Source organism: Salvia hispanica, chromosome 5, assembly GCF_029641045.1.
Source record: "Salvia hispanica isolate PSC_SH4W2 chromosome 5, Shi_PSC_v1, whole genome shotgun sequence".
Lineage (NCBI taxonomy): Eukaryota > Viridiplantae > Streptophyta > Magnoliopsida > Lamiales > Lamiaceae > Salvia > Salvia hispanica.
This window is the reverse complement of record NC_142696.1, coordinates 790785-817688: the sequence shown is the minus strand read 5'-3', so window position 1 is coordinate 817688 and position 26904 is coordinate 790785. Positions and strand designations below refer to the sequence as shown.

At 37.1% G+C, this 26904-nt stretch overlaps 6 protein-coding genes and 1 non-coding gene across 10 annotated transcripts; 3 read left to right on the top strand and 4 right to left on the bottom strand.

Annotated features, from left to right (window-relative positions):
- Positions 1-227: 227 nt before the first annotated feature.
- On the bottom strand, positions 228-2969 carry LOC125187944 (DNAJ heat shock family protein). The gene is made up of 3 exons (XM_048084627.2): positions 2214-2969; positions 1507-1787; positions 228-910 (listed from the first exon to the last, which is right to left on the bottom strand). The coding sequence occupies exons 1-3, from the start codon at positions 2376-2378 to the stop codon at positions 472-474; spliced, it is 885 nt and encodes a 294-aa protein (XP_047940584.1). The 5' UTR covers positions 2379-2969; the 3' UTR covers positions 228-471.
- Positions 2970-3106: 137 nt separating this feature from the next.
- On the bottom strand, positions 3107-5626 carry LOC125187945 (polyadenylate-binding protein-interacting protein 6). The gene is made up of 3 exons (XM_048084628.1): positions 5473-5626; positions 3965-4397; positions 3107-3506 (listed from the first exon to the last, which is right to left on the bottom strand). Exons 2-3 carry the CDS (start codon positions 4385-4387, stop codon positions 3354-3356), a joined length of 576 nt encoding a protein of 191 aa, XP_047940585.1. The 5' UTR covers positions 4388-4397; positions 5473-5626; the 3' UTR covers positions 3107-3353.
- A 1189-nt stretch (positions 5627-6815) lies between these two features.
- LOC125187645 (uncharacterized) lies at positions 6816-10178 on the bottom strand. Its single transcript, XM_048084274.2, has 4 exons — positions 9929-10178; positions 9369-9790; positions 7700-7955; positions 6816-7551 (listed from the first exon to the last, which is right to left on the bottom strand). Exons 2-4 carry the CDS (start codon positions 9678-9680, stop codon positions 7169-7171), a joined length of 951 nt encoding a protein of 316 aa, XP_047940231.1. The 5' UTR covers positions 9681-9790; positions 9929-10178; the 3' UTR covers positions 6816-7168.
- A 3080-nt stretch (positions 10179-13258) lies between these two features.
- LOC125188354 (putative E3 ubiquitin-protein ligase RZFP34) lies at positions 13259-17461 on the top strand. 3 transcript variants are annotated; one of them, XM_048085144.2, is made up of 12 exons: positions 13259-13552; positions 15161-15421; positions 15506-15593; positions 15706-15765; positions 15921-15953; positions 16073-16150; positions 16263-16306; positions 16454-16494; positions 16581-16663; positions 16749-16840; positions 16922-17033; positions 17133-17461. In XM_048085144.2, exons 2-12 carry the CDS (start codon positions 15204-15206, stop codon positions 17250-17252), a joined length of 969 nt encoding a protein of 322 aa, XP_047941101.1. In that variant the 5' UTR covers positions 13259-13552; positions 15161-15203; the 3' UTR covers positions 17253-17461. The 3 variants fall into 3 exon arrangements, with proteins under 3 accessions (XP_047941101.1, XP_047941098.1, XP_088915871.1); XM_048085141.2 differs by having other exon boundaries at positions 13261-13552; positions 14837-15421; XM_089059745.1 differs by having other exon boundaries at positions 13261-13568; positions 14837-15421.
- Positions 17462-17648: 187 nt separating this feature from the next.
- On the top strand, positions 17649-17732 carry TRNAL-CAA (transfer RNA leucine (anticodon CAA)). The gene has a single exon. It is a non-coding gene; the product is annotated as a tRNA-Leu (tRNA).
- Positions 17733-17812: 80 nt separating this feature from the next.
- Positions 17813-21386, bottom strand: LOC125188353 (uncharacterized). Of its 2 annotated transcripts, none has more exons than XM_048085140.2 (4): positions 21240-21386; positions 20018-20181; positions 19035-19928; positions 17813-18953 (listed from the first exon to the last, which is right to left on the bottom strand). In XM_048085140.2, exons 2-4 carry the CDS (start codon positions 20099-20101, stop codon positions 18054-18056), a joined length of 1878 nt encoding a protein of 625 aa, XP_047941097.1. In that variant the 5' UTR covers positions 20102-20181; positions 21240-21386; the 3' UTR covers positions 17813-18053. The 2 variants fall into 2 exon arrangements, with proteins under 2 accessions (XP_047941097.1, XP_088915870.1); XM_089059744.1 differs by lacking the exon at positions 21240-21386 and adding an exon at positions 21128-21151.
- Positions 21387-22308: 922 nt separating this feature from the next.
- On the top strand, positions 22309-26089 carry LOC125190080 (uncharacterized). The gene is made up of 8 exons (XM_089059342.1): positions 22309-22790; positions 23549-23707; positions 24046-24377; positions 24716-25055; positions 25227-25375; positions 25471-25564; positions 25655-25726; positions 25844-26089. Exons 1-8 carry the CDS (start codon positions 22428-22430, stop codon positions 25886-25888), a joined length of 1554 nt encoding a protein of 517 aa, XP_088915468.1. The 5' UTR covers positions 22309-22427; the 3' UTR covers positions 25889-26089.
- Positions 26090-26904: the final 815 nt, after the last annotated feature.

The window sequence follows — 26904 nt, the reverse complement described above, 5'->3', positions numbered from 1 at the left end:
TGAAATTTATGTGGCTATGGATGGAACTTGGAAGTAAGGTCAATTTAGTTTAGGGATTGATCAAATTTCGTGATTTGAATGATTATTACCCATTTCTAAAATATAGTCTTGCTAGTGTAAATTTGAACTTTAGTCTTTCAATGATAGTGTCATATTGCAATTAATTTCATTTCTTTTATTCAAACTTTTTCCATACTTAACTCGATTTCATATGCTCCCTTTTCAAGTTCAAAACAAACATATCACTTTCTTGTTTGCCTATCTCCACATAAACTGAAATCAAAGACAAACACTAAATTACACTGTCACAGGAATTTTACAAACACATCAACCCCCAATTAACATAAACATTATGTGCGTGGATTGGCCTATTAATAGTGTGATCAACGATCTTTAAAATTTATGTTTATATATATGAAAAAATGATGAAAAGCACTAAACTTCACTGTTACACGAATTTACAAACTGCGATCATCCTCCAAGCACGCGCTTTAGCGCCTCCCGTTGCTCGGTCGACAACTTGGTGGGAAACTTGACCTCGAACTTGATCTTGAGATCACCCCTGTTGCTCGGACCCCGAGCTATGGGCATGCCCTCTCCCTCCACCACGTGCTCGTATCCGGGGCTGACGATGCAGGCCACTGGGACGGACAGGGTCCGGCCGTCCACGGTGGTCAGCACCACTGTGGTCCCCCCGATGGCCTCGGCCAGGGTGACGCAGTGGCCTATCATCAGGTCGTTGCCGTCACGGCTGAAGACGTTGTGGGGCTTCTCGTCGATCACGAAGACGAGGTCCGCGGGCAGCTGGTTCATCTGCTGGTTGCCTTTGTCTGGAAATGTGATCTTTGTTCCTTTCCTCCAACCTGGCTGAACCTCAATGGTCAGTATCTCTGATTCTGTCCTCATTCGCCTAAATTGTCCAAGAACAGATCCAAATTGTTTATTAGGACAAGAAATGTACCAAAATTGATGATTCAAATATGTTGCATTAGGCCAAGAAATGATCAACACTATCAATGCTAGATGCACTAAGACAAGAATTGATTCAAAGATAGTTGCATTAGATCAAGAAGGGATTCAAAACTGCTTCCATAGGGCAAGAAATAGGCCAAGAACTGATCCAAAATTGTTTATTAGGACAAGTAATGATTTTTAAAAAACTGATGATTTGAATATGTTTCATTAGTCCCAAAAACATAGATAGTTGCATTAAGCCAAGGAATGATCAAAACTAATTGCATTAGGCCAAGAAATGATCCAAGCACAGCTCAAGAAATGATTCAAAACTAGTTGCATTAAGACATGAAATGATACTACTATAAAACTAGTTGCATTAGTCAGAGAAGTTAGTTCAATTAAGATAAGAGATGATCAAAAGTGGTTGGAATAGGCCAGGGAATGATCCAAAACTATAGCTTATGAGGTAAGACCAAGAAATTATGAAAATTAGTTGCATTGGGCCAAGAAATGATCCCAAACAGCAGTTATAGGCCTAAAAATGCTTACCCGTTGGGATCAACGACTTGTCTAGAGATCTTCATCTTCCGAGTAGATCCAGTGTAGAGCTCTTGAAGGTCGCACGGCAACACGCTCTCCACAGGTGGTGGTTTCTTGAGCCCATCTCCGTACCCAAAGGGGCTGCTTCCAAAGAACTCTGCAAATATGTCCTCTGCATTTCTGGGGTTGAACTTGTCCGGGTTCCCGGCTGACCCGGTCGCCGGCCCATGCTTGAGGCCCTCTTCGCCGTACTGATCATACACTTGCCTTTTCTCAGGATCACTCAACACCTGAAAAATACCATGTATATTGCTTTTAGATTTGATGACAGTAGAACTAAATCTTGATCAAATAAACTTATGAATGAATTTCAACTTTTGGTTGTAACTTAAAGAGAACACACTCAACACCTGATAGAAGTAGTAGCACTAAATCTTGATATTTTGATCAAATAAATTCATTTCCCATTTCATTAACATCTATCTATTTGAATAACCAAATTTTAGTTTTCCTTAGTCATCTCTCATCCATGTACAAAACAATGTATTTTGGTGGTTTTCAAACAACATTGGTTTATGGAAATGAGAACAGGAAATGAAAATAAAGGAATAGAAAGAAAACTTTTACTTATTTTAATGAAACAATGTGGTTTTAGAGATGAGAAATATTGAAAATTCAGCCAGAATTTGACCAAACTTCGTGAAAGAGAGAGAGACTTCGTAGGCTTCAGAGATTTGCTTGAACATGGCCTCGGCTTCGTCTTTGTCGTTGGGATTCTTGTCTGGATGCCATCTCATAGCCAGTTTTCTGTAGGCCTTCTTCAGATCATCCTCTGTTGCACCCCTCTCCAATGTCAGAATTTCATAATAATCCAACCCCATTTCTCCCTCTCTTTCTCTTTATTCTGTTTGTTCTTATATTATTTCATGCAAATCTCTTGAATCTTCAAGAAAATCTTCAAGGGTTCAATGAATTCTATAAACAAGAAAACTTGCAGATTCTGGATTATGAATAGGAGGACAGGCAAGTTTTCAGAATTGAAAAAAATGGAATCCCCCTCTGTTTTTTTTTTCTTGAGGGGGTTGAGGTGATTTGTTAGTTATTATGGTTATATCAGATGTATAAATGTACTAAATGGATGAAAATGAATATTAAAAAAAATACTAATAAACAATATTTTGTCTTGTACCGCCGCATTTGAAGGAAGCTCCAATAATTTGGCATTAAGATCCCACATCCATAAATTTATTACTCACTTCGTCCCGACTTAAAAGTCTCGATTCGTCATTTTAATCCATACTAATTTGTGGCAGAGACGAGAAACTAAGAAAGCATGTTTTATAATCAAATCTGTGTGACAAAATAAATGTGTTGGAGACTTACAATTCAAGCCAAAAGTCGCTATTATCATTAATATATCTATTATTAAGAAAAAAAGATAAATTTATTTCCTAAACTTCCATACCAAAGAGGTAGTCTTGTGTCAAACTGTCTGACTTATACTGTAAACACGACTTCAACATGTCGTGTTTGCAAGACCAGTCAGACAGCATGACACAAATTTTTGCATAAGGGCAAAAGCCTTGGACTGAAAACATGGATTCAAACCTCATCAGAAACAAAATCTGTTTGAACAAGAACATCAATGTTTATATGATACAATTTGCGTTCCCAGATCCAAAACAGAAACAACGTAGTCAATTTGTACAAACACGACGTATGCACACACGAAATCTCCAGCTTAGAAAAAGAAGAAAAATGGATATTTGCCGATTCAGAAATTCATAGCCACATTCCAAAATAGAAAAAGAAAAAGAAGGCCCATAAAACTGCTAAATTCAGAATAAGTGTGCAGATTAGGTCTTAGCAGGAATGTTGGACGAGGCAGATGTTGAAGCTCCAGTTGCTGCATTCTTTGCTTCCAGTGGTGCTTTGACCGGTGCAGAGTCAGGTATGTCGCCTATGTCCAGTGTATCAGGAAGCTTATCTGATGAATCATCAGGAAACATCTGTAAAATGCAAAACAAAATCCAAAATGATCAGACCCTTTAAATTATCAAATCCAAAATCTTAACATCGATGCAGCTAAAACGTGATCGAATGCAAATGTTGTGAGAATCCAAACCATGTAAAAAAGGGAGATGCATCCTAGTCAAAGTACCAACCATACAGAGTCAATTGAAAAACTTGATATGAATGTGGAAACTTCACTGATATTGAGCAAGACTAGACATAAGATTTCAGCCTAATTGTACGACAAAATGATAAGAAAAGGGATGTGGATGCATCTTAGAAGTTGTTTTGCATCCGAATATAAAAGCCCAATCAGCCATTTTGCAGCATGATAATGAAGAATACAATAAAAAATGCACTTGAAACCTCATTTCAATAGGGAAATAGAATTCTCAGAAAGTGGAAGCAACGTTTCAAAGCTTAAATAATAAACTGAAAATTCTGGCAATAATACCTCAAGATGGTGTAGCATGTCGATTGCAGAATATAAATCACATCCGCTGACTTGATAGACGTCAGAAATAGACTCCAATGATATTTCAGGAAAGTTCATTTGCATGTACATCAGGTCGATGTCAGAGTCTTCATCAATGCTTGGCTTCTCCGGGTATTGTGACGTTGAAGCAACAAATTCATTACGGTAATTATCTTTCAATTTCGGATATTCAGCAATTTGGGGGGCACCAGCAATCTGGGAATGACGTTGAATAACATTTTGGTGCTGTGTATTTGCATGACGATAGCCAAATTGTCCAACCTCATCCTCGCTGTTAAACTCTTGATGTAAACCGAATTCTTTTTTTACATCAGCAGCACCTCTTTTAAAGAGTGGCACGTAGGCTGCTGCGTTAGGATTTAAAGAAGACCCTGTCTTCATTGCTGCAACTCTGAGATAGTGAGAATTGTGAGAATGGTGAAAGTATTCTAGCATTACGAATAAACATTTAACTATATAAGCATGGTGATATCTCTAAACACAACCATTATGTAGCAAAATGCAGACATAACAACTAACAAGAAGCTATGATGGTCTCAATACAACTATTTTTACACCATGGCACGTTTGCTCAAGGCTAAGCGGATTCATGAGGAGCATTATGTGAACATATTCAAGAAAATGAGTTCAATAACGCCAACCAAGTTCTGATCTACAAACGACAGGCTTGATCCTACACATACTGAGCGATTGTAGAAAAAATATACTTGAAGGTTGGGTTTCATTTCAATTTCAATTTCAATTCATTCCCATAAATCAAAACCAGAAATACATATCCAATTCTTTCTGGTTTTAATAATCATGAGTAGCACCGAGTAATAAAGCACTTACTCTCCCAACAGTTCCCTAAAACACTGAACAAAGCAAGAAAGACAACTGGAAACGTTTTCATTTGTTCTCACATCAGTTCTCACTCTTTGCACACAAAACAATACAAAAGTAAAAGAGATTGGCTGCATAAACAGAAGGACAAAAGAAAACTGTTTCCTATTTGAAATACAAATAGGAAAATTGTAATTATGAAAAGCTGAAGTAAAATTGCTTCAATAATATTTATGACTCACTCTTAAGAAGAAACTTCACAATCAATAACATAGATTCGACAATCATCTAATCAAATTACAATCAATTCATTTGTTGATCAAGAATTTAAGCAACAGCAAAACCAGTCCCCTAGATTAGCATGCAACTCATTAAATAACGCGCTGAATTCATTACTCTCTCTTAATTTCGAATTTCCATCGCTTCTCAGCAGAAAATAAACGCCAAATTCAATCCATCCATTTACACAATCACGTCGACGATGCGACAAAGCAAGATTCAGGCAAGAAACTGCATGATCATAGGCTTGAAAAAATTGCGATGAATAAGATAACGAAACAAACGAATTACGATTCACAGCTTGAAACAATAGCTGCAGTGTGCAATCACGAGCTCGCATGCGACGAATGGAGAAGAATTCTCACCTTAGGTTGAGAGCGCGGGGAACGAACTGCTACGATCGGTGATCACCTGAAGTTGAATCGGAAAATCGAAAGTAATCGCAGCAAATTGGGGAAGAATTAAAGTGAGAATTCTGGAATCAGAGTGAAGAAGGATCGAAGAAATAGAGAATTAAAATAAGACGGAGGATTTATTTTAATTTATAATATTATTATTATTATTAGTATTTAATTAATTCTATTCGAAAGTAGAATTTGACGTTTTCCGTTTATGAAGTCATTTGTCTTTTTTTTTTTTATGATTTCAATTGGGATTAAAAATATGACTTGTGATGTATTTATAATACGAGTAATTGGTGGAATATATTTTTCTTATAAATAGTAATAATGATAATTAAAAACGAATTATGAGTGAAGATGGTGATTGATCACGGTAATAAGACTAAAATATTTTCATATATTGATATATTAATGCTAGTGACTAATTGAAATATTTTGATATATTAATATATTAATGCTAATGACTAATTGAAAGAGAATAATATATTGAGGGAGTGAACTACCAAAAAATAGTCTATGAGTAATGGTGATATTTGTTAGTGAAATATTACAAGGCATAATCATGTTTGAGGTATGTTGTTACTATTTTCGAACATTTCTTTCATGAAGAATTATTTTAACACATTTACATAGTAATTTATTCATCTCTCATCTCACTTATTTAACTTCATCTCATTCTCTCTTCTCTTTAATTTTTTTTTATTGATTTATCTTAATTTTCTCTTACTATTATTTATTCAATGCATCTATTTTTTATTTGAATTTCTTTTTTCTTAACATTATTATATCAACAAAATTGCCTTATTTTACAAAATTTATATACTCTTATGGATGATCATCTAATGCAATATTATAGTACTAGTACTATTTACTTGTTATTATTATGTATTTATATATACACAATACTTTCTTAATTTTAAAAAAAAAAAATTTAGTGTATATATATAATATATTGGACACAATATTTAATTTATAGCAATAATACATACATAGATCTATATATATATTATCGCATTACACGATTGTCTATATACAACAATGTATATAAAGCTTTGTAAAATAAATCTAATTTTATTGATATATTAATCATAAGAAAAATGATATCAAAATAAAAAAATGGATCACTAATAAATGATAAGAGAGAAATGTGATGAATCAAATTTTAAAAATAGAGGAATCAGTATCTTATATTGCCCAAATCCCATTTCAGAATTTGGCATATTTTGTTCATAGCAAAAAGGATTGATTAATGATTATGAAACAAGGCCTAAAAAGGATACATGAATTCCAGAGTTGCCAACAGCACAGATCAAACCATCTATATCATAAAATTAGGTGCAAGGCTTCGGTTTTCAACGAGCAAGAGAGACGAAAGATGAATAACCGAATGAAGCACAAGAACAGCCATCAGATTCCCAAAAGAAGTAGATACATGACAAGTACTAATATGTTACTAAAAATTTCTCTAGGATTAGGAAACAGTGCCACTCTGAAACGAGTTCAATAACCAAAATCATCATATCTGGGGTCATGTATGCGTCATATCAAAGTTCTTCGATCATGAACAAGAGGGACTCAGGGGGAGGGGCTCCAAGTTTATTCGTGAGCAATAAAATCGCATTTCCATCTCTATGTAGATTCAGTGATCTATATATATATCTTACCGGATTGGCTGCTGGTTGTAATGGTTCTTCTCTTTCTTCTTGGCAGCAGCGAGTCTTTTACTCCTAGCAGCAGCTTCCACAGCAGCGGCTCTTGCAGCAGCATCCATCTCCTTATTTGATTTCTTTTTCTTGGAAGAGGCTACCCTCTTCAGCCTTTCTTTCATGTCAACAGCAGAGGCGTCTTCTTCCACCTGCTCGGTTCCAGCAGTCTCCTCTTGTCCACTGGGAACATCCGAGCTACTGAACTGGTCCTGAGGCTCCTTCACCTCTTTGGTGGCCTTCTTTTTCTTCTTTTTTGCAGTTTTGGACTCAGCAGGGGGATTATCCTTCTTATCAGCATTCCCGTTTGATTGTTCTTCTTTCTGCTCTTTCGTAACATCTGCACAATAAAAGCACAGATATTTTTATCCATCTTATCAATAGCACAAGAAAAGGACGTCAACAGAACAAGAAAATAATCAAACTGCTTTTTCTATGACTTTTCCAAAATTATAATAGAACGATTGATTCTCAAGAGAGAAAGTTACCAGATGATGCCTCATCTTCAGCTTTCTCTTTGGGGTTCACACCAAAATCAGCTAAAATCGCCTCTAGCTCAGCTAGCTCCATTTTCCTTCTCTCTTTTTTAGAAAGCTGTCTTTCAGTCTCTTTAGGTGCTGATGAAGTTTCTGCAGGCTTCGTAACCAGTGGCTCAGGCTGTTCTTCAATCTCAGATTCCTGGTCATGCCCATCTTCCACATCATCGTCGCCTTCGTCAAGAAGTTCATCCTCACTTTCACTTTCCTGCAATAGGTGAATTAGCTATTATGTGTAAAATATGCAACTCACTCATTTCCAATGCACAAGATTTATAAATGTGTTAATTCATTAGCGGCAAGAAATCTTCAAAATAATTCCATTCTCAGATGTATATTTCAGCATGCGTCATAAACCATCAGAATCTCTATTGGTCAGGGCAGAAAAAGATGTTGTGTAAGAACTAAGAACTGTCCTATCAATCATGGGGAGGGGAGAGAGACAGATATGTAGAGTCACTTAAACAGGTTCAATAAAATACTTGGCCGGTGATAGTGGAAACTGGAAAGGAAGATCATAAGAACGGCCTGAAGAAGGGTTACAATCAAGATAAGTCAACTAGCTATTGTTCAATTTCACTATTGAAACAATACATATAGTACTGCACGGTCTGCACCTTCTCCAACAAACCCCGTATCCATGAACAAAAGCAAAAACATTACATTAATTAGAGGAATACATGTCTATCAATGAACAGCACAGCAAACTCAAACAGTCAATGGACTCAACAATAGGTATATAAACATGCAGGCAAGCGACAAACTCTAGCAGCAACTAATGCCTCTGGAATTATGTATGATGCTAAGAGCATACACAGATTCGAGATCAGATGTATGATGCCTCTGGAATTACGTATTTGATTCCAAAACCCCAATTTCAGAAGTTCAATGGTTCAGCAAAGCACATAACATTTTGAGCCATGAACTTCTATATTTTGATCAAACATTAGGAAAATTTTCCTTTTTTTAGAATGAAAGCACAATTACCAGAAAACTAGATTGTTGATTTTGCAGTACAGACATCATACTTTAGATCCATGACAAAACACAAATTTCCAGTTGTAGCAACATTAAATAACAAGTGGAAGCTCGCATATTGTCATTCATACAAATAAATAACATGGCACATTAACACCCAAATTACAGACACTCTGAGCTGCAGTTCAATGATTGTTTCTGCAAGCAATTCAACCAAACCATATATGACACAGAATTACATCAAATTACACTGACAGTTGTTTCACATAAATGATGAGAAAAGGGACTATGAATTAATTTAGCTACACTTAGCAAGACAGAACAAAGTCAAATCGACTAAAATGTACTTACATTCACGACGGATATTGCATACGATGCAAATCACGACTTAAAAGAGAACTCCATCACAAATAGCCAGTGTAACAAAGCACATGTGCTAAACACTTTCATCTCCATGGAATCTCCAAAGCAAGAATTAAAAAATGATGAATCCACTATCATCATACATGCTCACAATCAGAAGCATATCCAAATAAGATAAATCAAGCACTAGAGAACTAGGGACCTTCTACCTATCAATACTAAGATAAATCCAAAAAATAACACACGAATGCATGATGCGCACAATCTTCACTATGTATACCTCCACAACATCAGATTTATGACCCTCTTCAGGCACATTCAAACCCGAACCACCCCACATTGCCTGTGGAGGAGCAGTGGTGGCGTAGTAGTCGTCATCATCCTCATCGTCGACATCCGCCCACGACTTCGCCGTCAAAGGTGCCGGAGCCCAGAACACCGGCTTCTCCGCCCCAGCAGCTTTCGACGTGGCCCTTCCCCCCTTCTCTTTGTCAGACTTCTTCTTCTTCCTCAAACTCTCCAGAGCCGCAAATACATTGGTGTTGCTCACAGTAAACGACGAGTCATCCCTTCTATTCCCACCCCCAACCATTTCCAGCCCGATGAAACACAATTTCTCGAATTTGATCCAAATCCTGAGCTCGGATGCAGCAATCGCCGATGAACACCGTGACTACTAGAGCTTCAAAAGCTACAAAATTACTGCTCATTAAAGAAAAAAAAAAAAAAAACACAATCACCAGAGAGTAGATTCAAACAGCAACAATAAACAAATAAGACAATCACCAAATTAATCGACGAAACTTGAATCAAGTAATTAGATTTCAGAGTGCGAAAGACCTTGTGTCGATTCTCAACTTCCTTTATCCAAAGCTTCCAACAGATTCTCAAATGCAATTCCAGAAAAGGCTGAGCTAACGCAAAATCAGGGTTCCGAATTGACAACAGCAACAAAAAAAAACCGAAATGAGAGGTATAATAGATAGGGTTCCGTATCTGTATGTATTTATATAAATATATATGTGTGTGTGTGTGTATCGTTGCTGCGTATAAACACAGTGATGTTATATAATGTGTATAGAGAGAGGTTTCAGAAATGGAGACGAAGAGTATGAGGATGCCATGCAGTGTTATTGTTCTTTACTAGAAACCGGCCCCTGTAGTTTTCATTATTTCCAATTTGGCCCACTAAGTTTATGTTTTTCATCTATTTTAAGGGTAAATTGTCAAATTTATTTAATCGTTTGATATGTTAAAAATTAAAATGAGGAGTACTAAGAGCATCCCCATCCGTGCTCTTAAATAAGAGCATAGTTATGGGCCCGGACCCACTTTTACTCTTTATCCTTAGGCAAGAGCACACACCCACATCCGTGCTCTTCCGCAAGAACAAGCTAAATGGTCTCACTATTCAATTATTCAATTTAAATACTTCAATTACTAAAAATATTTCTACAATATAAAAATATATTGAAATATAAAATTACATAATTAAATCCTAAAAAATAAAAATTACATAATTAAAATCGTAAAAAATAAAAATACATAATTAAAATGTGAATTTTGGGAAAAAAATTGAAAAATAAATTAAAAGTGTGTAGAAAACGGATATAATTTATTAAGAAGTGTGAAAATATTTTTTTTAAATGATTTTTAAAATTAAAATCGAATTTTTAAAAAAAATTAAAAAAAAAAAAACCAAATTGCCTGTTGAATCGCGTGCCACCACGTCAGCCTGCTCAGCGGCACAGACATGCTCTTATTTAAGAGCATCGCCCTGCCGCTGGCAAGGACGGACGGACAACTTTTTTCATACCAACGTGGATGCTCTAATAACATTTTTAAGTAAACACCACATCACCACAAACACATAAAATGGAGAAGTCGACCTTGAGCTTTTTATTTTATAACTAAACCGATTAAATGTTAGTAGTAGTTTTTTTTTATTAAATTTTTTTTTTTCAAGGGTTTTCATGGATGAATAGATTAAGATTGACGTAATAGTAATAGTGAATAACAGTTAGCTTGTGTACGGGGATATCCGATCTGAAAAATTAGGTATTTGATCCCAAAATATTATAAAAATATTATATAGGATTCAATACTTAATCCATTTTTAATTCGAATACTCAGTACCAATCGAATACCCAAATATTGAAAATTAAAAGTGATCAAAATATTATACTCTCTTCGTCCCTTATTCGTCCCATAAGAATATGTATTCTTTCCTTTTTAGACTATCCCAAAGAATATATATAGACTTATTTCTCAAGTAATGGGACGAGACTCATTCTCCAGTAACAATACCTTAATTACTTTTTTTCTTATCTATATCTTATTTTACCAATTATACATTAAAATATGTGTCCAATCAAAGAATATATTCTTAGAGGACGGAGAGTGTGCATTTTATACTCTTTGTAACCTAACTCTACACATTTAGACAATCTTATTCTATCATGACACCATCAAATACAAAGCCACTTAGAGCATCATCATGGTGCTCTATACTAAGAGCAATCTCTTAATTAATGAACAACACCTCAAACAATTAATTCCAACTATTCATGAGACTCAAATTAGTTGATGGACCCTTCCAACTATTTTAATATTTTGTTTTATACTTAAATTGGTGGTTAATTAATCATTAATATAATAACTATTTTATATGATCATTAATAGATATAAAAAGGTACGAAAATAAAAAAAATTAAACTGCAAAATAAAGAACTGGTATTAATATGAATATAATTATAAGTTTGTCCCTCAAACACAAAACAAAAACACATCACTGACACTTTACATTAGCTTAAAAACTTAATTCATCCTAGTTAAACTAGAGCATTGTTTATTGTTTTCCTTTCTTTTTCATAGATAAAATTTAGGGTTCAATCGTTTATGACATTAAGTTGCATTTCCATTATTTTGGATTCAATCAAATAAATGATGACTCACTAGTCACTACCAATGATACATGAATTGAGCCCAATTCTCGCTTTGTGACACACGTGGCCCAACCCAAATAGAGTCAAATTTCATGCACGTATGCGTTAATTCAGTGGATAGAAATATTAAACTAAAATAGGATATATTTTTTGTTTCCAATAAAAATGAATCACAATAATCATTCCTCGACATTACACTCAAATAGGATATCTTTTTTGTTTCCAATAAAAATGAATCACAATAATTACTCCTCATTTCTCATATCTAATCCTTATCCAACCATTGATCTAATAATTGGAGACGTGTAAGAAAATTATTCGGCGTAATCTGCATACTAAACAAAATTGCATTTCATAATACAAAATTTGAAAAAATCTTAAAAACTTTCGGCCGAACTTTATACGCAGTTGACCATTAAATTTTTATAAACTTGTTTAATATAAATTAAAATATACTATTATTTGGAAGAAAAAAAAACTAACACATATCATATATAGAATCAAATTTCCTTTTAACAAATGTCCGAGATCCATTTTGAATATTAATCCATAAAAATTAGATCAATATCTTCGTTCAACGTTACTCCGCATTTTTTTTTGCTTTGACTCGTCTTACACTATTTGTATTATTTATACTTTAAATAATAATTAAAGTATTTAATTAAAAATATTTTGATCAATTAAGTGTTCTCTTGATATACTCAGGGGGTGTTCAGTTTACAAGATTATTTCCCGGAATGAAATTTGTAATGTGTTTAGTTCAAGAAATTCAATCACACAACTCAATCCTAGACGAATAATCATGAAATAATTAATTATAACTAGTAAGCTGCCCTATATGACTAAAATAATCTCACAAGTTAATCATAGATTATATCTCGGTATTATTTTATCTTTGAAAACGAACACCACCTTAAAATACAAATTAATAATATTAATTACTTAAATCTTTAAGTGTAGGACCTAAAATAAAAATGCGGATAGCATGGACGGTGGGAGTTAGGCACCCAATCTCAAAACCGCATCAAACGTATAATACTAAGTTAGAAATTATTGATCACATATTGAAATTTCATAACCACGCGTTTTTAGGGGACTTTCTATATGAACACATTATTGAAATTTCATCTTCCTAAATCGAACTATCTAGAAAAATAAAAGAGAGAAAATTCAGAAAGCAACCTTTTATTTTTCAATATTTTATTTTTCAACTTTTCTTTCAGCTGTGTATGACTGTGCGTGGTGGCGCTTTCAATCCAATCACCCATTTATTTGTCTCCATTCGTTGTATGAGCGCCACGCAACCTTCAAACTCACATCCCAATCATTTCTTTTATCAATAAAATCTGATTTTTTCCAGGATTGAATCCATACATCGTTGATTTGTGCGTTTCTCGCTCTACTCTGCTTTTCTCTCTCTCTCGTATTAGGTATATGCTTCTGCGGTGCGCATTTGAAGTTGAAGGCAGATCGATCTGATCACGACGAGCTGATTGCGAAGTAGATCGCCAATTTTGAGGTCGTTGTTTCAGAAAGTTAGTTTTAAAGTGTTTGTTATTGTGTAGTTTTATTCTGCGCTTGATTAGCTTATTATAGGTATGATGAAGCATGATATTGATTTGTGTGTGTGTGTGCGTGTTTGTTTCAATTACTCCTTATATATATGGTTTTTATGATTGAATGTGATGGTTAGGGATAGGAGAAAGTGAAATGATGTTTGTGTTAGAATTGGTGTTAGTTTGGCACTTTGTGATCACCGTGGATTTAAGATATTGTGCTTTAAGCCTTGATATGTGTGCATTTTTAGTTGCAAATTAGTCTGTGAATGTGAAACACTGGCTTTAGATCTTCAGCTTTGGTATTTTTTTGCTTTGCTTTCTGGTATGAGACCATCCCTGCTCTCTGATCATTGTTATCTTTGTGTTGTGTTGTGCTGATGGAAGATTAGAGAATTAGCATGTTGATGGATCATCTAGATTGCCCCTTGTTCTTCTGTGCAATGTTGAGGAGGAGCTAGTTTTCTCTCAATTTTGTCCATCTAAGAGAGTTTAGACAGTTTTGTTACCACCACTTCCTTGAAGGGATAAGGTTATATGGAAATTTATATCACTTTGATGTTATATTACTCGAATTATGCAGTTGCCGGAAATTATGGTATAACACTGGAACTTCTATAGCAATTAGTCTGGCAGAGGGTGGTTTTAGCTTGATTTAGATCTCGGGGTATTTGATTATAGTACTAGGAAAGAAACGTGTAGGATGTCTCCACCAGGGTGTTAGCACAAGGTAACAGAGTGTATAGGGGTTTCCATTACTATTCGGGTTGAGATTTACTTCCGGTCGAGCTGCATCTCGTTGCTGCTGTCACCATTGTATTATACTTACGTCGTTTTACAGATAAAATCCTTTAAGTGATTAGCCACTTTTTGTTATCTATTGATCGGAAATGGAAATTACACGCATCTCTAGAACCCATCCATAAAGTCCCTAAGTTTCCTAACAGTTACATGTGACTGACTGGAGCTAATGTTTACCTACTTGGAGCGCTACATCTCTTTGAATAGGTTATGGTAATTTTCCGACTTATGGGGATAGTTTTGCATTTAGTTCTATTTACAAGTGAGTAGTTGATCAAAATATCAACATGTTTGGGAGGAGAAGTATCACGAACCCAGTGGAGGTGGGTCTGTCCTCTCGAGGGCAATGATAACACACTCATCCCTGCAATCTCTCAGACTTGAACCTTTTTCTTCTTTTGACTTTAAAAGGGGCATGATTCATTTTTCTACTGCTTTGACAATAGGTTTGAGCGATCCGTCATTGCACTCTCTGTTAGGATGGAAATTTCCAGAAACTGACACTATACCGAGCTCGAAGATTTGAAGTTCCAGAATGCTGCATGATATTTGTTTTGTAAACATACTTGTTTTCAGGAATTTCTCCTCCATGCGAGGTTTCATGATTGGAGCTGTTCGACCTTAGTTGGATTTTATTGTTGCTGATTCTGTTGCTATGGCGCAAACGTGCAACAGAAGCTGCATGATCTTGAGGTTTTCGCCCGTCTGGCGGGCGACTAGATTAGATAGGATAAGTAGGCTTAGGCTCTTAAATCTTTCTTTGAATGCAGGTGCTTTATTCATTTATCAGCTGCTAGTTAGTTATACGATAGAATGGCGTCTGTGGCCGTTGAATATTGCGGCACAGCATGTACCGAACCAAAAATCTCAGAAAATGCAGCGGCTGAAGAGAATGGAACTAGGTTCAGGAAAAAGGTTCATGAGTCGGAGTTGCAGTGTTCCCACGAAGAACATGGTCTGGATAAAGAGTTGATGACCCCGGGAAAGGTTGCTGGTACTGAAAGATTGGATAAAGGGTACATGCAATATGGGTATGGAAGCTTTGTATGCTAGCATTGCTAGGTGATATACTGTGTAGTACGATTTCGTGCTAACACTTGACTCTTGGTTGACAGATGTCCTCACTATCGTCGGAGGTGTCGCATTAGAGCTCCATGCTGTAATGAGATCTTCAGTTGCCGTCACTGTCATAATGATGCAAAGGTAATTTGAGGCATTCATTCATTTATAAAAATGCTTTTCAAGTTACTTGTTTGAGGCCAACTACCATGGATTTACGAAATAAATCCTGATTTTTCTATTTCTTTGTGAACAGAACAGTATTAGCATCGAACAGAAGCTCAGACATGATATCCCTCGCCACTCCGTTGTGAAGGTAGGATGCTTCTTGGATCTTTTTCAGTTCCCGTGTATCTGACTATATCTGTTGCTATATTACCACTAAAGGATTAGCTTTCCGTCTTTTGCTCAGAGCCTTCTGATTCTTGTGCGCTTATTTTCTGAAAATTTGCATTTTATTTTGATTTTCAGGTCATATGTTCACTTTGTGACACTGAACAAGAGGTTAGTGTCTATACTAATTTCAAACTTGATTTATATAAATATATATAGCCTCATTGTGCTCAATGATTTATTATGCTCCCAGCATCCTCTAAAATGGTTGCTTTGGCGGTATTTCTCAGGTTCAACAAGTTTGTCAAAACTGTGGTGTATGCATGGGAAGATACTTCTGTGGAGTTTGTAAGCTCTTTGATGACGATGTAAGTATGAATGCACGACATTTTGTTGTATACAATAATACAACTTTGTGAAAGATTTGGTGATTTTGAAATTTCAAAATTTGATGGCTGATCGTTTCTTTCCCATTTGCAGACTTCTAAAGAGCAGTACCACTGCAATGGTTGCGGCATTTGCAGGTATGCCCTCGGCCTTCTCTTATTAACAACAGGATTTATACGGCCAGAGCGATCCTCGTATATCTATGTCAATAAAGATGAATTGTTAACACATTTCAATATGTACATTTTAGCTAATATGCTTGCTGATAATTCCTGATGTTGCAGGATTGGGGGCTCCAAGAATTTCTTCCACTGCAACAAATGCGGTTAGTCTTTGCTTCTTTAGCACCCTTGATTGGATCTGATAAACGAGTGCTTTCTCGTTTCTCATCTCCCTCTCTCTCGTATGCAGGTTGCTGTTACTCCGCGCTTCTGAAAACCAGCCATCCATGTGTGGAGAGGGCAATGCACCAGGATTGTCCCGTTTGCTTTGAGGTTAGAACACATGTCCCTCTCTTCTTGTTGTCGTCTTTTTTTTTCAGTCCAGCCCCGACTGAACCCAAGCATCCCTCGCATGCAGTATCTGTTTGAGTCGAGAAATGACGTCATTGCTTTGCCATGTGGGCATACCATTCACAAGGCGTGTTTAGAAGAGATGCAGGAGCACTATCAGTAACTTCTCTCCCTTTCTCTTTCTCTCTCTCTTTCTCTACACATTCAACGTTGAACTTAACGACCTTATCTTCCGAGCAGGTACGCTTGCCCGATTTGCTCGAAGTCCGTGTGCGACATGTCGAAAGTGTGGGAGAAGTTCGACTTAGAGATTGCAGCCACACCCATGCCACCGTATTGTGAAAACAAGATGGTAACTCTCCACCAACCCCCGCCTGCATATGCCGCCATTCGTTCATTCATTCGGATCCTGTTTATGTACGCGGCTGTTGATTCTGCTTTCTGATTGCAGGTATGGATTCTGTGCAATGACTGTGGGCGCAACTCTGAGGTGAAGTATCACGTCGTGGCGCACAAATGCCCCCACTGCAAGTCATACAACACGCGCCAGACGAGAGGGCTCGGGAGATAGATCAGCCGGGGCTGCGGCCCGCGTGCAATGAAGGCAATTGGCGTTGCCGGGAGGATGCTGAGATATCGTTTCAGCTTTTATTCTTCATAGATTTTATTTGCTGTATGTTAATATTTTGTAATCTCATCTTTTGTTATATTTTGTATTGTCTTTGTAAATTTCATAATCTCTTTCTTTCAAGGAATGAAATGTAATGTTGATATGCGTAATTGTTTTTTATATTATCCCAATACTGTAGTCATTTATTATTTTTTTCTTCGTTGTTTGTAGTTTGTCGAATTCCTCAGTCAAAAGGCTATAAATAAAATTCTGATTATTTAATTTAGATTCAATCTTGAGGAGTAGATTAAATGCTGCTACAAAATATACTGTAAAATGAATAATTATGTAACATAAGTCAGGATGGCCGAGTGGTCTAAGGCGCCAGACTCAAGTTCTGGTCCTCTTACGAGGGCGTGGGTTCAAATCCCACTTCTGACAATATTTTGTAATTTTTAAAAATATTTTAATTGATGAAATACAATATCACATTTTATGCTAAAAAGGGAGTACTAATTAAATTCGACAGTAATTAGCAACACTTTATAATATTTGACACGTCTGAGCATTTTTCCACAACTTTCAAAAAATGAAGAGGCTTATAAGTGTTTGCTGCACAACCAATACAAACCATTTGTTAACAAAAAGATCATCAAATGCCACCCCTTTTGTTATGTACAATAGTCAGTTAAACTTTGCCTATGCATCCATCTTCAGCCGGAGCAGCGCCTCCTCCGCTTGAACCGACGTCGTCGTCGTCATTCAGTTCAGCAGGAGGAGCGTGCACGCAGGAGCAAACTGCCCGTACGCAAACACCTGCCGCCTCTGGCTGGCCACGGGAGCGCCTCGTTCTCCATATCTACAAGTAAGACTCACAGCCCTCGCCTCGGACAAGGAGGGCTCAGCTTCCCTCAGCACCATCCTCCGGCCCCGCTTGGTCGGGCCCTTCTGATCGCTCAGAACCACGCTCGGTATCTGCAGCCTCGCCACGGAAGAGTTTGGAGTTGCTTCTTTCTGACAGAACATCTCCAAGCTTTCTTGAGCCGTGGACGGCGTCTCTTGTTCCGCCTGCGGTGGTGGTGGTGGTGGATGCGACGTTGAGGTTGTGGTCGTCTTCCTCGATGACGCTCTCACTCTGTTCGCCTCCTTGGAGAGCCCGATGGAGCGCCACGCCTCAGCCACGAGCTGGACAGTGCTTCTCTCGGGACGAACGTTGAATCCCTCCTCCATGAGGCCGAGCACCTGCTCGGCCTTCCACGGCTTCTTGTTCTCGGCATATCCGCCTATTAGGGTCTCGAATGTCTTCAAATTTGGAGGGATCCCAGACTCGATCATCTTCCCGAGTACCCTCTTCGCAGAGTCCATCGAGCCACTGCTGCACCACCCGCTGATGACCGTGGTGAAGATGACTACGTTAGGACGAACACCAGATGTTTTCATGGCGTCCAAGAGCTCCTCGGCCTTCTCCGGCTCCTTGGCCCGTACGTAGCCTTTAGCAAGAATGCTATAAGCGTGGGCGTCGGGTTTGATCCCAGCTTCCACCATGTCGTCGAAAATCTCCCTGCACTTGATCATGTAGCCCGCAGCACTCCACGCGTTCATGATCGTGCTAAACGTGATCACGTCCGGCTTCACTCCGAACTCCTCCATCAACGTCAGAACCTAACAAAATCAAGAATCGGGTTCTTTATAAGTTCAATAGCACAAAAACGAACAAATGCAAAGGCCGTTAAGCCACCCCACCTCATCCACACTGTTCCTATCCGATATGTCGAGGAACCCTTTGATCAGTGAGTTGAAAACGATGAGGTTAGGGCGTACACCAAAGCCCTTCATCTTGTACACGAATCTCAGCGCCTCGTTCACTCGTCCCTCTTTGCAATAACCGGATATTATGATGCCGCAAGTTCTATCATTCGGCTGCACATTATTCCTCTGCATCTCCATGATCACGTCTTCCGCCTTACCCGTTTGCTTGTTCTGAACATAGCCCTTCACCAACGTGTTGTAAGTCACTGCATCGGGCTGTACACCCGAGGCCACCATCTTCGACACTACACCCCAAGCCTCCTCCACGTTGTTCCTGTTGCACCACGCCCTAACAAGGACGTTATAAGTCCTCACGTTGGGCTTCGTGTTTGCTTCCCTCGACATGAGCTCCATTATCTTTAAAGATTCATCGGGTTTCCCTGCAATCCCATACCCTTTGATCAGCGTATTGTACGTGCTCGTTGTTGGCTTGATCCCGCGTTCCTTCATCATCGACAACGTTCTCATAGCTCCATCCATGTCCCCGGATTCAGAGAATGCATTGACCACAGCGTTGAAGAACACCGGGTCCGGCTCCATCCCATTCCTCTGCACCTCGGAGATTATTGAATGTATGTGACCGAAGCGTTTCTGAACAGTCAACGAGGCTAGGAGTGTGGTGTAGGTCACTAGAGACGGCTTATGCCCTCTCTGAATCAAATTGTTGAAGATCGACTGGACTTCCTGCGGCTTCCCTCGTTCCAACAAGATGTTCATCAATTTGGTCCTCGAACGGACAATCTTACAGCTCTCCCCACTCGAGCAGATGGTGCAAGGAGTCGATCCTGGCATTGGCCGCAGCTGCAGTTTCTCGTCAAGAGACCTATCCTGCAATTCAAAGAAACAAAAAACAACGATATTTATCACAAACTTTTCAAAACATAACAACTTTTCAAGAATCTTTACTAAAAGATTACATTTGTGGGAAGCTCTTCAACTTGTTTGTCTAAATTGCTGCCTTGTTTTGTGCTGCCTATCTCAAACTTATCAACGTAGCCCATGGTTTCTCGATGATTAGGAAGTTAATCCCTTCTCGTCACACATTCACAAAATCGACAACAGCACAAAGATTCCAGTTTTCCTGCAAATCAAATCGACAACAGCACAACCAATATCATTTTTTGATGAAGGACAACAAGTTCGTAACAAGCGCATGAAAACTAAAGAAACGTTGATGAGAACACGAGAACTAACTCTTCAGGGTTCGAACAGGTACTACTTGGATGCAATTTAAGCCAAATTCAACAATTCAAATATGACTAGATATCAAGACATGAGCAAGATAGATTACACTATTTGAACAATGCAGAGAGGCAAAATGAAACAAATAAGTATTTTTGCATATCCAAAGCTCCTTATGGGATCATAGCTAATAAGTGAGACGAAGACGAACTAGCAAAAACACGGATCATAACATGAAATGCAATTGTAGAAGCTCATGAGATAGTGAGTAGTAGTACAACATAGCATGATACTATTGCCTTCAAATCTCTTCATTGTTTCAAGAAAAAAACAAGAAAGTGTGATCTATCGAAGAAGATGAATTTGTGACTACATTCGACTTCAAACCATATAATTGAAATTTCAAACAATTCTAATTCTTGTAGTAGTTGATTTCAATTCTAAATACATTCTGATTGAGCAATCAAGAAACTAACCACATTCTTAAATGTCACACACACTGAATGATTCACTCTGCCACACACACACACACCAACAAAAAAAAAACCTTTTGCTTAATTTACAAAAAGATGAAGAATCCATCAAGATCCTGACCTTGTAGCAATTTGATTGAGTAATCAAGAATCTAACAAGATCCTGTGTTTTTCACCTTCAGCCCCAAATAATCAAGAAACACACAAACACACACACACTCCAATTTACTCGGCTTAGCTTCTCTCTCTCTCTAGCAGTCTAGCTTACACACAATCACACCACTACCACCACCAACAACAACAAAAAAAAAACCCCTTTTGCTTAATTTTAAAAAGCTCAAGAACCATCATCAAGATCCTGACATTTCTCACCTCCACACTCCAAAAACCTGAGAAAAACTCGAATACTACTATTTCAAGAAATGGGATTATGACAAGACAATGAATCAACTTGGTGGTATTGAAGAGTAATAGCAGCCCGTACCTCATTCTGGCTATTGTTCCATGGAAAATGTTCAACGAGATTATGAATCAGTGGACAAAAGGATGTATTTATAGCGTCTCAATTCCAACATTCTTGCGAGAATAATAAATTAATAAAATAAATATTATCCACATATTATCACTAGAATTTGAATATGGAAGATAAGGTGTAGCATAGAGATGAGGCTGACGCATGTGAAATAAGGATATTGCATTTTCCATCATTACTAATTTACTACTCCTACTCCACAATTTTATTTCTTTTTCCAATTTCTATTTATTTGTTGGTATTGCAATTGCATAGTAGTCCATTTAACATTTTACCACATGAAATGTGAGTCATAAAAAATTAATGACATTTATTCTCATGTATAAATACAAAAGATTTGTTACACATTAAATATAGCCATCAACTATGGTTTATAACCCAAATTAGCTTTCATGTTTTACTTTTTTATAGCTTGTTAAAACGAGGTGGAAACTAAATTAATTTTGTAATTATTATATTATTTCATTATACAAAACTGGATTGCTGGCTTACATTTGAGTAAATAAAATTATTCATATCAATTTAATTCTTATTTAAAAAATCAAATAATTAATTAGAGGGATATTGACATCTAATATCACGAAACTTTAAAAAAGTTAGGATTTTTCCACGAACTTTAAAACTGACAAATAATATCATGAACTTTACTCCTGGTTTGTTTTTTCCCACAAATGAAAAAATTCTTACAAATAATATTATGATACAGATTTGTTTTCGTAATTTCTCGACAATAATTTGAGAACTTTAAGTTTTTCAATATTTGAAGATAATTTTTTTTAAGCACACCCTCCAAAATTGTTCTTCAATCCATTAAAATAATATGAATTTTTTTGGCCCAATACTAAGACCCAACTATGGCCAATATCCTTATTTATGCACGCCAATACAATACTAAAAATAATATGAATTTTTAAGCACGCCAATATCCTTATTTATGCACTTCAACTAGCTCGAAATTTTTTTGGCCCAATACTAAGACCCAACTATGGCCATGAGTGCAAAATAAGCCCATTTCTTCCTTCATTTTCATTAGGGCAAAAATACCCAATCTCTCTCTCTCTCTCTAACGCACACAGTCGCGCACCGGAGACGCAAATTTGAGCTCAAATCCGGTAGATTTTCGCCATCACTACCGACACCATGGCCGGCGCGGCGCCGTACGACTCCGAGCAATCCGCACATGGAGATTCCGCCTCCGGATACGACCCGAACTACGTGCCGGACTCGGTGAAGTCGTTTGTGGTGCACATGTACCGCCAGATACGGGAGAAGAATGTCTACGAGATCCACCAGATGTACGAGACGTCGTTCCAGAGCATCAGCGATAGGTTCTTCAAGGACGCGCCGTGGCCGTCCGTCGACGCCGTCGCCACCTACGTCGACAATGACCACGTCTTCTGCTTGCTCTACCGCGAGATGTGGTTCCGCCACCTCTACGCGCGCCTATCGCCAACGCTGAAGCAGCGGATTGATTCGTGGGATAATTATTGCAATCTGTTTCAGGTTAGGGCTAATTATGTGTGGAATTCAGTGTTATCTCGACAGTTTTTAACCTGCATTATCAGTGAATTAAACCATCGAGATCTCAATGCTGTACAGACTGTGTAAAATTAATGTATCACTAGTTTATTAGTTCATCGAGTGTTGATAAACTCCTATACTGTTTTATGTGTGGAAGTTTATACGGAGAGAATTGAAGCTAGGTTCATTTTATATTACTGTTAAGTTGATAATTGTTGAATTTCAATCGTAAATGAAAATCTTTCCAAATATGTGGGATGCTATTGATTCCGTCTTGCTATTGAGTGAGGAATGTGAGAGAAAACATAAAAACTGAAACATATCTGGAGAAGAGGATTTTGTTTTTATTGAAGAAGTATTGTGAGGATTGACAGGGTTAGTTGGCTGTAAAATACATTTTCTTCTATTTTGTGCTTGGTTAAAGTGTCTTAAATATTGATTATTGGCAGTTTGATATTAGAACAACTATGTATCAAATGGTATTTCTTTTAGCTAGCCTTGAATTGTTTTTGCTTATAGTAATGCTGGTTTGCGTTAAGCCGTTAATTGAAATGAAGGAAATGAGGATTAGTGTCAACTACAATGGATCACAACATGCTGCTGATTCTTATAGTTAGGATGATGATTTTCGGAATTCATACTGATTGCATAAACTATATACTCCACTTAATTTTGATGAGATGGACTTTGCTTGTTCTGATGGATAATTGTGCATGCTGAACATGAAATTTTATGTACAGGTTGTATTGCATGGAGTAGTGAACATGCAACTGCCAAATCAGTGGCTGTGGGACATGGTTGATGAATTTGTGTACCAGTTCCAGTCTTTCTGTCAGTATCGTGCCAAGATGAAGAGCAAAACCGAGCAGGAGATTGCTCTTCTGCGCCAGTATGATCAGGTTTGTAAGTGAGAAATGGATGAGTAGTTTTCGATAAATATTTGTGTGCTTATGCGCTTTTCTTTTAGAGTATTGTTCTTATAATGATGTTCTGTTATTATGTTATCTATGATTTTCATTGCCCGTGTGAACTTCATATAAGAATAGTGGAAGGAAAATAATATGGAGGCCTCATGAGGATGTCAAACCTGCTACTGATTTTCTCCTTATTTCACAGATGCACTTCTCCATGTTTTTTTCATCAAGTTGTTGAATTTCCTTTGTGCACATTGTATGTTGTTCTTGGCACCTTACTTTTTAAAGAAAAGATTGTTTCTAATTATAATTTTGTGTCTCAGGCATGGAACGTATATGGTGTCCTTAATTATCTACAAGCACTTGTGGAGAAGTCTTCGATCATTCAAATTCTGGAACAGGAGAAGGAAGGTCTTGAGCAGTTCACTGCTACAGACGGATATGATTACAGTGGTGGAAGCAATGTGTTGAAGGTCTTAGGTTACTTCAGCATGATAGGCCTGCTTAGAGTTCACTGTTTATTGGGTGATTATCACACTGGCCTGAAGTGCATACTTCCAATTGACATAACTCAACAAGGTGTCTACACTAGTGTCATTGGGAGCCACATAACCACAATATATCACTATGGATTTGCAAATCTCATGCTTCGGAGGTGCGTTAAACTTTTTTTCTCCCTACCCAAAACTCTATGGACCTACCTACATTTCCAAGTTTCTTAATTTCTCATTTAAATGTCTTATTAGTTGCCTTATGTGTTGAGTTGATCACTGCCCAGTGTAGGTATGGCATGATATACCATACACATAACTAAACCATGTTTAGACTTTAGAGTACCATTATGTGACTAACTGCCTACTTGTTTGGAGAGATGTTGATGAATGATGTTTTTAATGCATTGTCGTTGAAATATGTATGTGACTAACTGCCTACTTGTTTGGAGAGATGTTGATGAATGATGTTTTTAATGCATTGTCGTTTAAATATGTACAGGTATACAGAGGCAATTCGAGAATTCAATAAAATACTTCTTTATATATTCAAGACTAAGCAGTATCACCAGAAGTCTCCTCAATATGAACAGATACTGAAAAAGAATGAGCAAATGTATGCTTTGCTTGCAGTTACTCTTTCCCTCTGTCCTCAATTAAAGCTTGTTGAGGAGACCGTGAACTCTCAGCTGCGGGAGAAGTATGGTGAAAAAATGTTGAGGATGCAGAGATTTGATGATGAGGCATTTGCTCTATATGACGAGCTCTTCTCTTATGCGTGCCCAAAGTTCATCACTCCATCTGCCCCAAGCTATGATGAGCCTCTTGTAAATTACAACCAGGTGTGCATATATCATGGGTTTGTCTATCCTTGTGTGAATTGCACATAGATACCACATGTCTTTGGTTTTGTATTTGTATTTGTATTTGTATTTGTATTTGGGGGCAGTTGGCATGACCGATTCTAATTAGTTTTCATAATCTCATAAGCTTTTCAAATCTAATCTTTTCAGGATGCTTATAGACTACAGTTGAAGTTGTTCCTTTATGAAGTAAAGCAGCAGCAACTACTATCAGGCATTCGGACCTTCTTAAATGTATACTCTACGATCTCCATTGCAAAGCTGGCCTCGTATATGGAAGTTGATGAACATACTTTGAGGTAATGTGATACACTGTAATCCCAACTTGACTTCCTGCTTTACTTAATTCATAGAAGGGATGTTGCATAAGCAGTATTTCATCATCCGTTCACAGGACAATTTTGATGACATACAAGCACAAGATGCATTCAGTCAATTCAGATGGGAAAATTGTCTCCAATATGGACACCAATTTCTACATTGACGACGTGAGTTTAATAAATCAAGACTGTCCATCTATTATGTTTTCTTAAGTCATACACGAACTTGGATTCATTTGATCTTCGTTTTAATTTCAGGACATGGTCCACGTTGTTGAATCCAAAGCACCAAAGAAATATGGTGATTACTTTATGCGCCAAATTGTCAAGGTACATACAACGAAGCTAAACATTCATTTATGATACTTTCTTTGCATGATATGCTTATAGTAGTACTAGTACCAAGAGGCTAAACATTGATTCGTTCCCTAAAAACTCGTCTTGCAGCTTGAAGGGATAATGACTGATATCGACAGAGTAAAGCTCGAGTAAGAATCGTAGTCTTGATCTATGATTTGCCCTTTTTTGTATTTTGGAAGAGCAGAACCAGGGCAGTTTCATTGGATCATTTTTGATCTTTCGATATTGTGTTGCAAGTTAAATATGACTTCCTTTGATCTGTGCTAAGAAAAATGTTGTAATGAAGAGATACTAAGCTTTTTTCTCGAGTATTAGAACTCTAATTTATCATTATACTAGGATACAAGGTTGCCTTTTCTGCTAATATTTGATATAATATCAGTTTGCACTCGAAATTAATTTGGTGTATTATTTTTTGGGCTTTTTCTTGCATTGTAGCAAGTTTTTTTTAATTGTTAAATGGAGTATTGTTTTATTTCTTCGAATGGTTTGTGTTTAATGTAACTGATTTTAATTTATAATTGTTATTGTTGTTCTACTAAAAAATTGTATACTATAATTTTTATTTTTATTAGCCTGAGAATTTTTGTTTCTTAGATTTCGCAAGGTATGAAAATATATTGCCTGAAGTCAACAGACGCATAAAAAGGAAGCTTTTGTGATTTGAATTACTACTGGAAAACGAAAATAGAGCTGCTACTATTCCTTGTACGAAAAAATAAATGATAAACTTCTTAATTTGCGTGCCAATTTGCCAACTACTACGTCAAATAATACAAGAGAATTAAATCTCACGAATTAATTTGCGTGCCAATTTGGCTACTACCTCATCATCTAATTAATCTTAGTAATTTATAAATCTTGACATTTCCTATATCAAACTAATTTCAAAGAACGATTAATTTTAATTTTTGAGTCTTAACATTTCTTATCACAAAACTAATCTCGACCTTTATAGTTACAAAGTCAATATTGTCTAATTTGGATTAATATTAGGAGAATTTATTCGTAAAAATCATTTCCGTGTCATTACTTATCTCCTAGATTGTCGTGCCAAACAAATTGTTGATCGGCCCTATCCACGGCCACGTCAGCACCATTTTCATTCCTTAATATGCACCCGCGCCGCACCGTGTCACAGCTCATAC

What these genes read in the sequence shown, in the direction of transcription:
- LOC125187944 (XM_048084627.2), bottom strand. Translation starts at nt 2,378, where the DNA reads ATGGGGTTGGATTATTATGAAATTCTGACATTGGAGAGGGGTGCAACA. An exon ending in AAATCTCTGAAGCCTACGAA is followed by an intron (nt 1,788 to 2,213) that starts GTCTCTCTCTCT and finishes GGTATTTTTCAG; the next exon opens with GTGTTGAGTGATCCTGAGAA. An exon ending in CAAGTCGTTGATCCCAACGG is followed by an intron (nt 911 to 1,506) that starts GTAAGCATTTTT and finishes TGGACAATTTAG; the next exon opens with GCGAATGAGGACAGAATCAG.
- LOC125187945 (XM_048084628.1), bottom strand. Translation starts at nt 4,387, where the DNA reads ATGAAGACAGGGTCTTCTTTAAATCCTAACGCAGCAGCCTACGTGCCA. An exon ending in ACATGCTACACCATCTTGAG is followed by an intron (nt 3,507 to 3,964) that starts GTATTATTGCCA and finishes TGCATTTTACAG; the next exon opens with ATGTTTCCTGATGATTCATC.
- LOC125187645 (XM_048084274.2), bottom strand. Translation starts at nt 9,680, where the DNA reads ATGGTTGGGGGTGGGAATAGAAGGGATGACTCGTCGTTTACTGTGAGC. An exon ending in ATAAATCTGATGTTGTGGAG is followed by an intron (nt 7,956 to 9,368) that starts GTATACATAGTG and finishes CACCTATTGCAG; the next exon opens with GAAAGTGAAAGTGAGGATGA. An exon ending in TGAAGATGAGGCATCATCTG is followed by an intron (nt 7,552 to 7,699) that starts GTAACTTTCTCT and finishes TTTATTGTGCAG; the next exon opens with ATGTTACGAAAGAGCAGAAA.
- LOC125188354 (XM_048085144.2), top strand. Translation starts at nt 15,204, where the DNA reads ATGGCGTCTGTGGCCGTTGAATATTGCGGCACAGCATGTACCGAACCA. An exon ending in CTCGCCACTCCGTTGTGAAG is followed by an intron (nt 15,766 to 15,920) that starts GTAGGATGCTTC and finishes TTTGATTTTCAG; the next exon opens with GTCATATGTTCACTTTGTGA. An exon ending in TTTGTGACACTGAACAAGAG is followed by an intron (nt 15,954 to 16,072) that starts GTTAGTGTCTAT and finishes GGTATTTCTCAG; the next exon opens with GTTCAACAAGTTTGTCAAAA.
- LOC125188353 (XM_048085140.2), bottom strand. Translation starts at nt 20,101, where the DNA reads ATGGGCTACGTTGATAAGTTTGAGATAGGCAGCACAAAACAAGGCAGC. An exon ending in TTGAAGAGCTTCCCACAAAT is followed by an intron (nt 19,929 to 20,017) that starts GTAATCTTTTAG and finishes TTTGAATTGCAG; the next exon opens with GATAGGTCTCTTGACGAGAA. An exon ending in ATAGGAACAGTGTGGATGAG is followed by an intron (nt 18,954 to 19,034) that starts GTGGGGTGGCTT and finishes TGATTTTGTTAG; the next exon opens with GTTCTGACGTTGATGGAGGA.
- LOC125190080 (XM_089059342.1), top strand. Translation starts at nt 22,428, where the DNA reads ATGGCCGGCGCGGCGCCGTACGACTCCGAGCAATCCGCACATGGAGAT. An exon ending in CCAATTTCTACATTGACGAC is followed by an intron (nt 25,565 to 25,654) that starts GTGAGTTTAATA and finishes TTTTAATTTCAG; the next exon opens with GACATGGTCCACGTTGTTGA. An exon ending in TTATGCGCCAAATTGTCAAG is followed by an intron (nt 25,727 to 25,843) that starts GTACATACAACG and finishes CTCGTCTTGCAG; the next exon opens with CTTGAAGGGATAATGACTGA.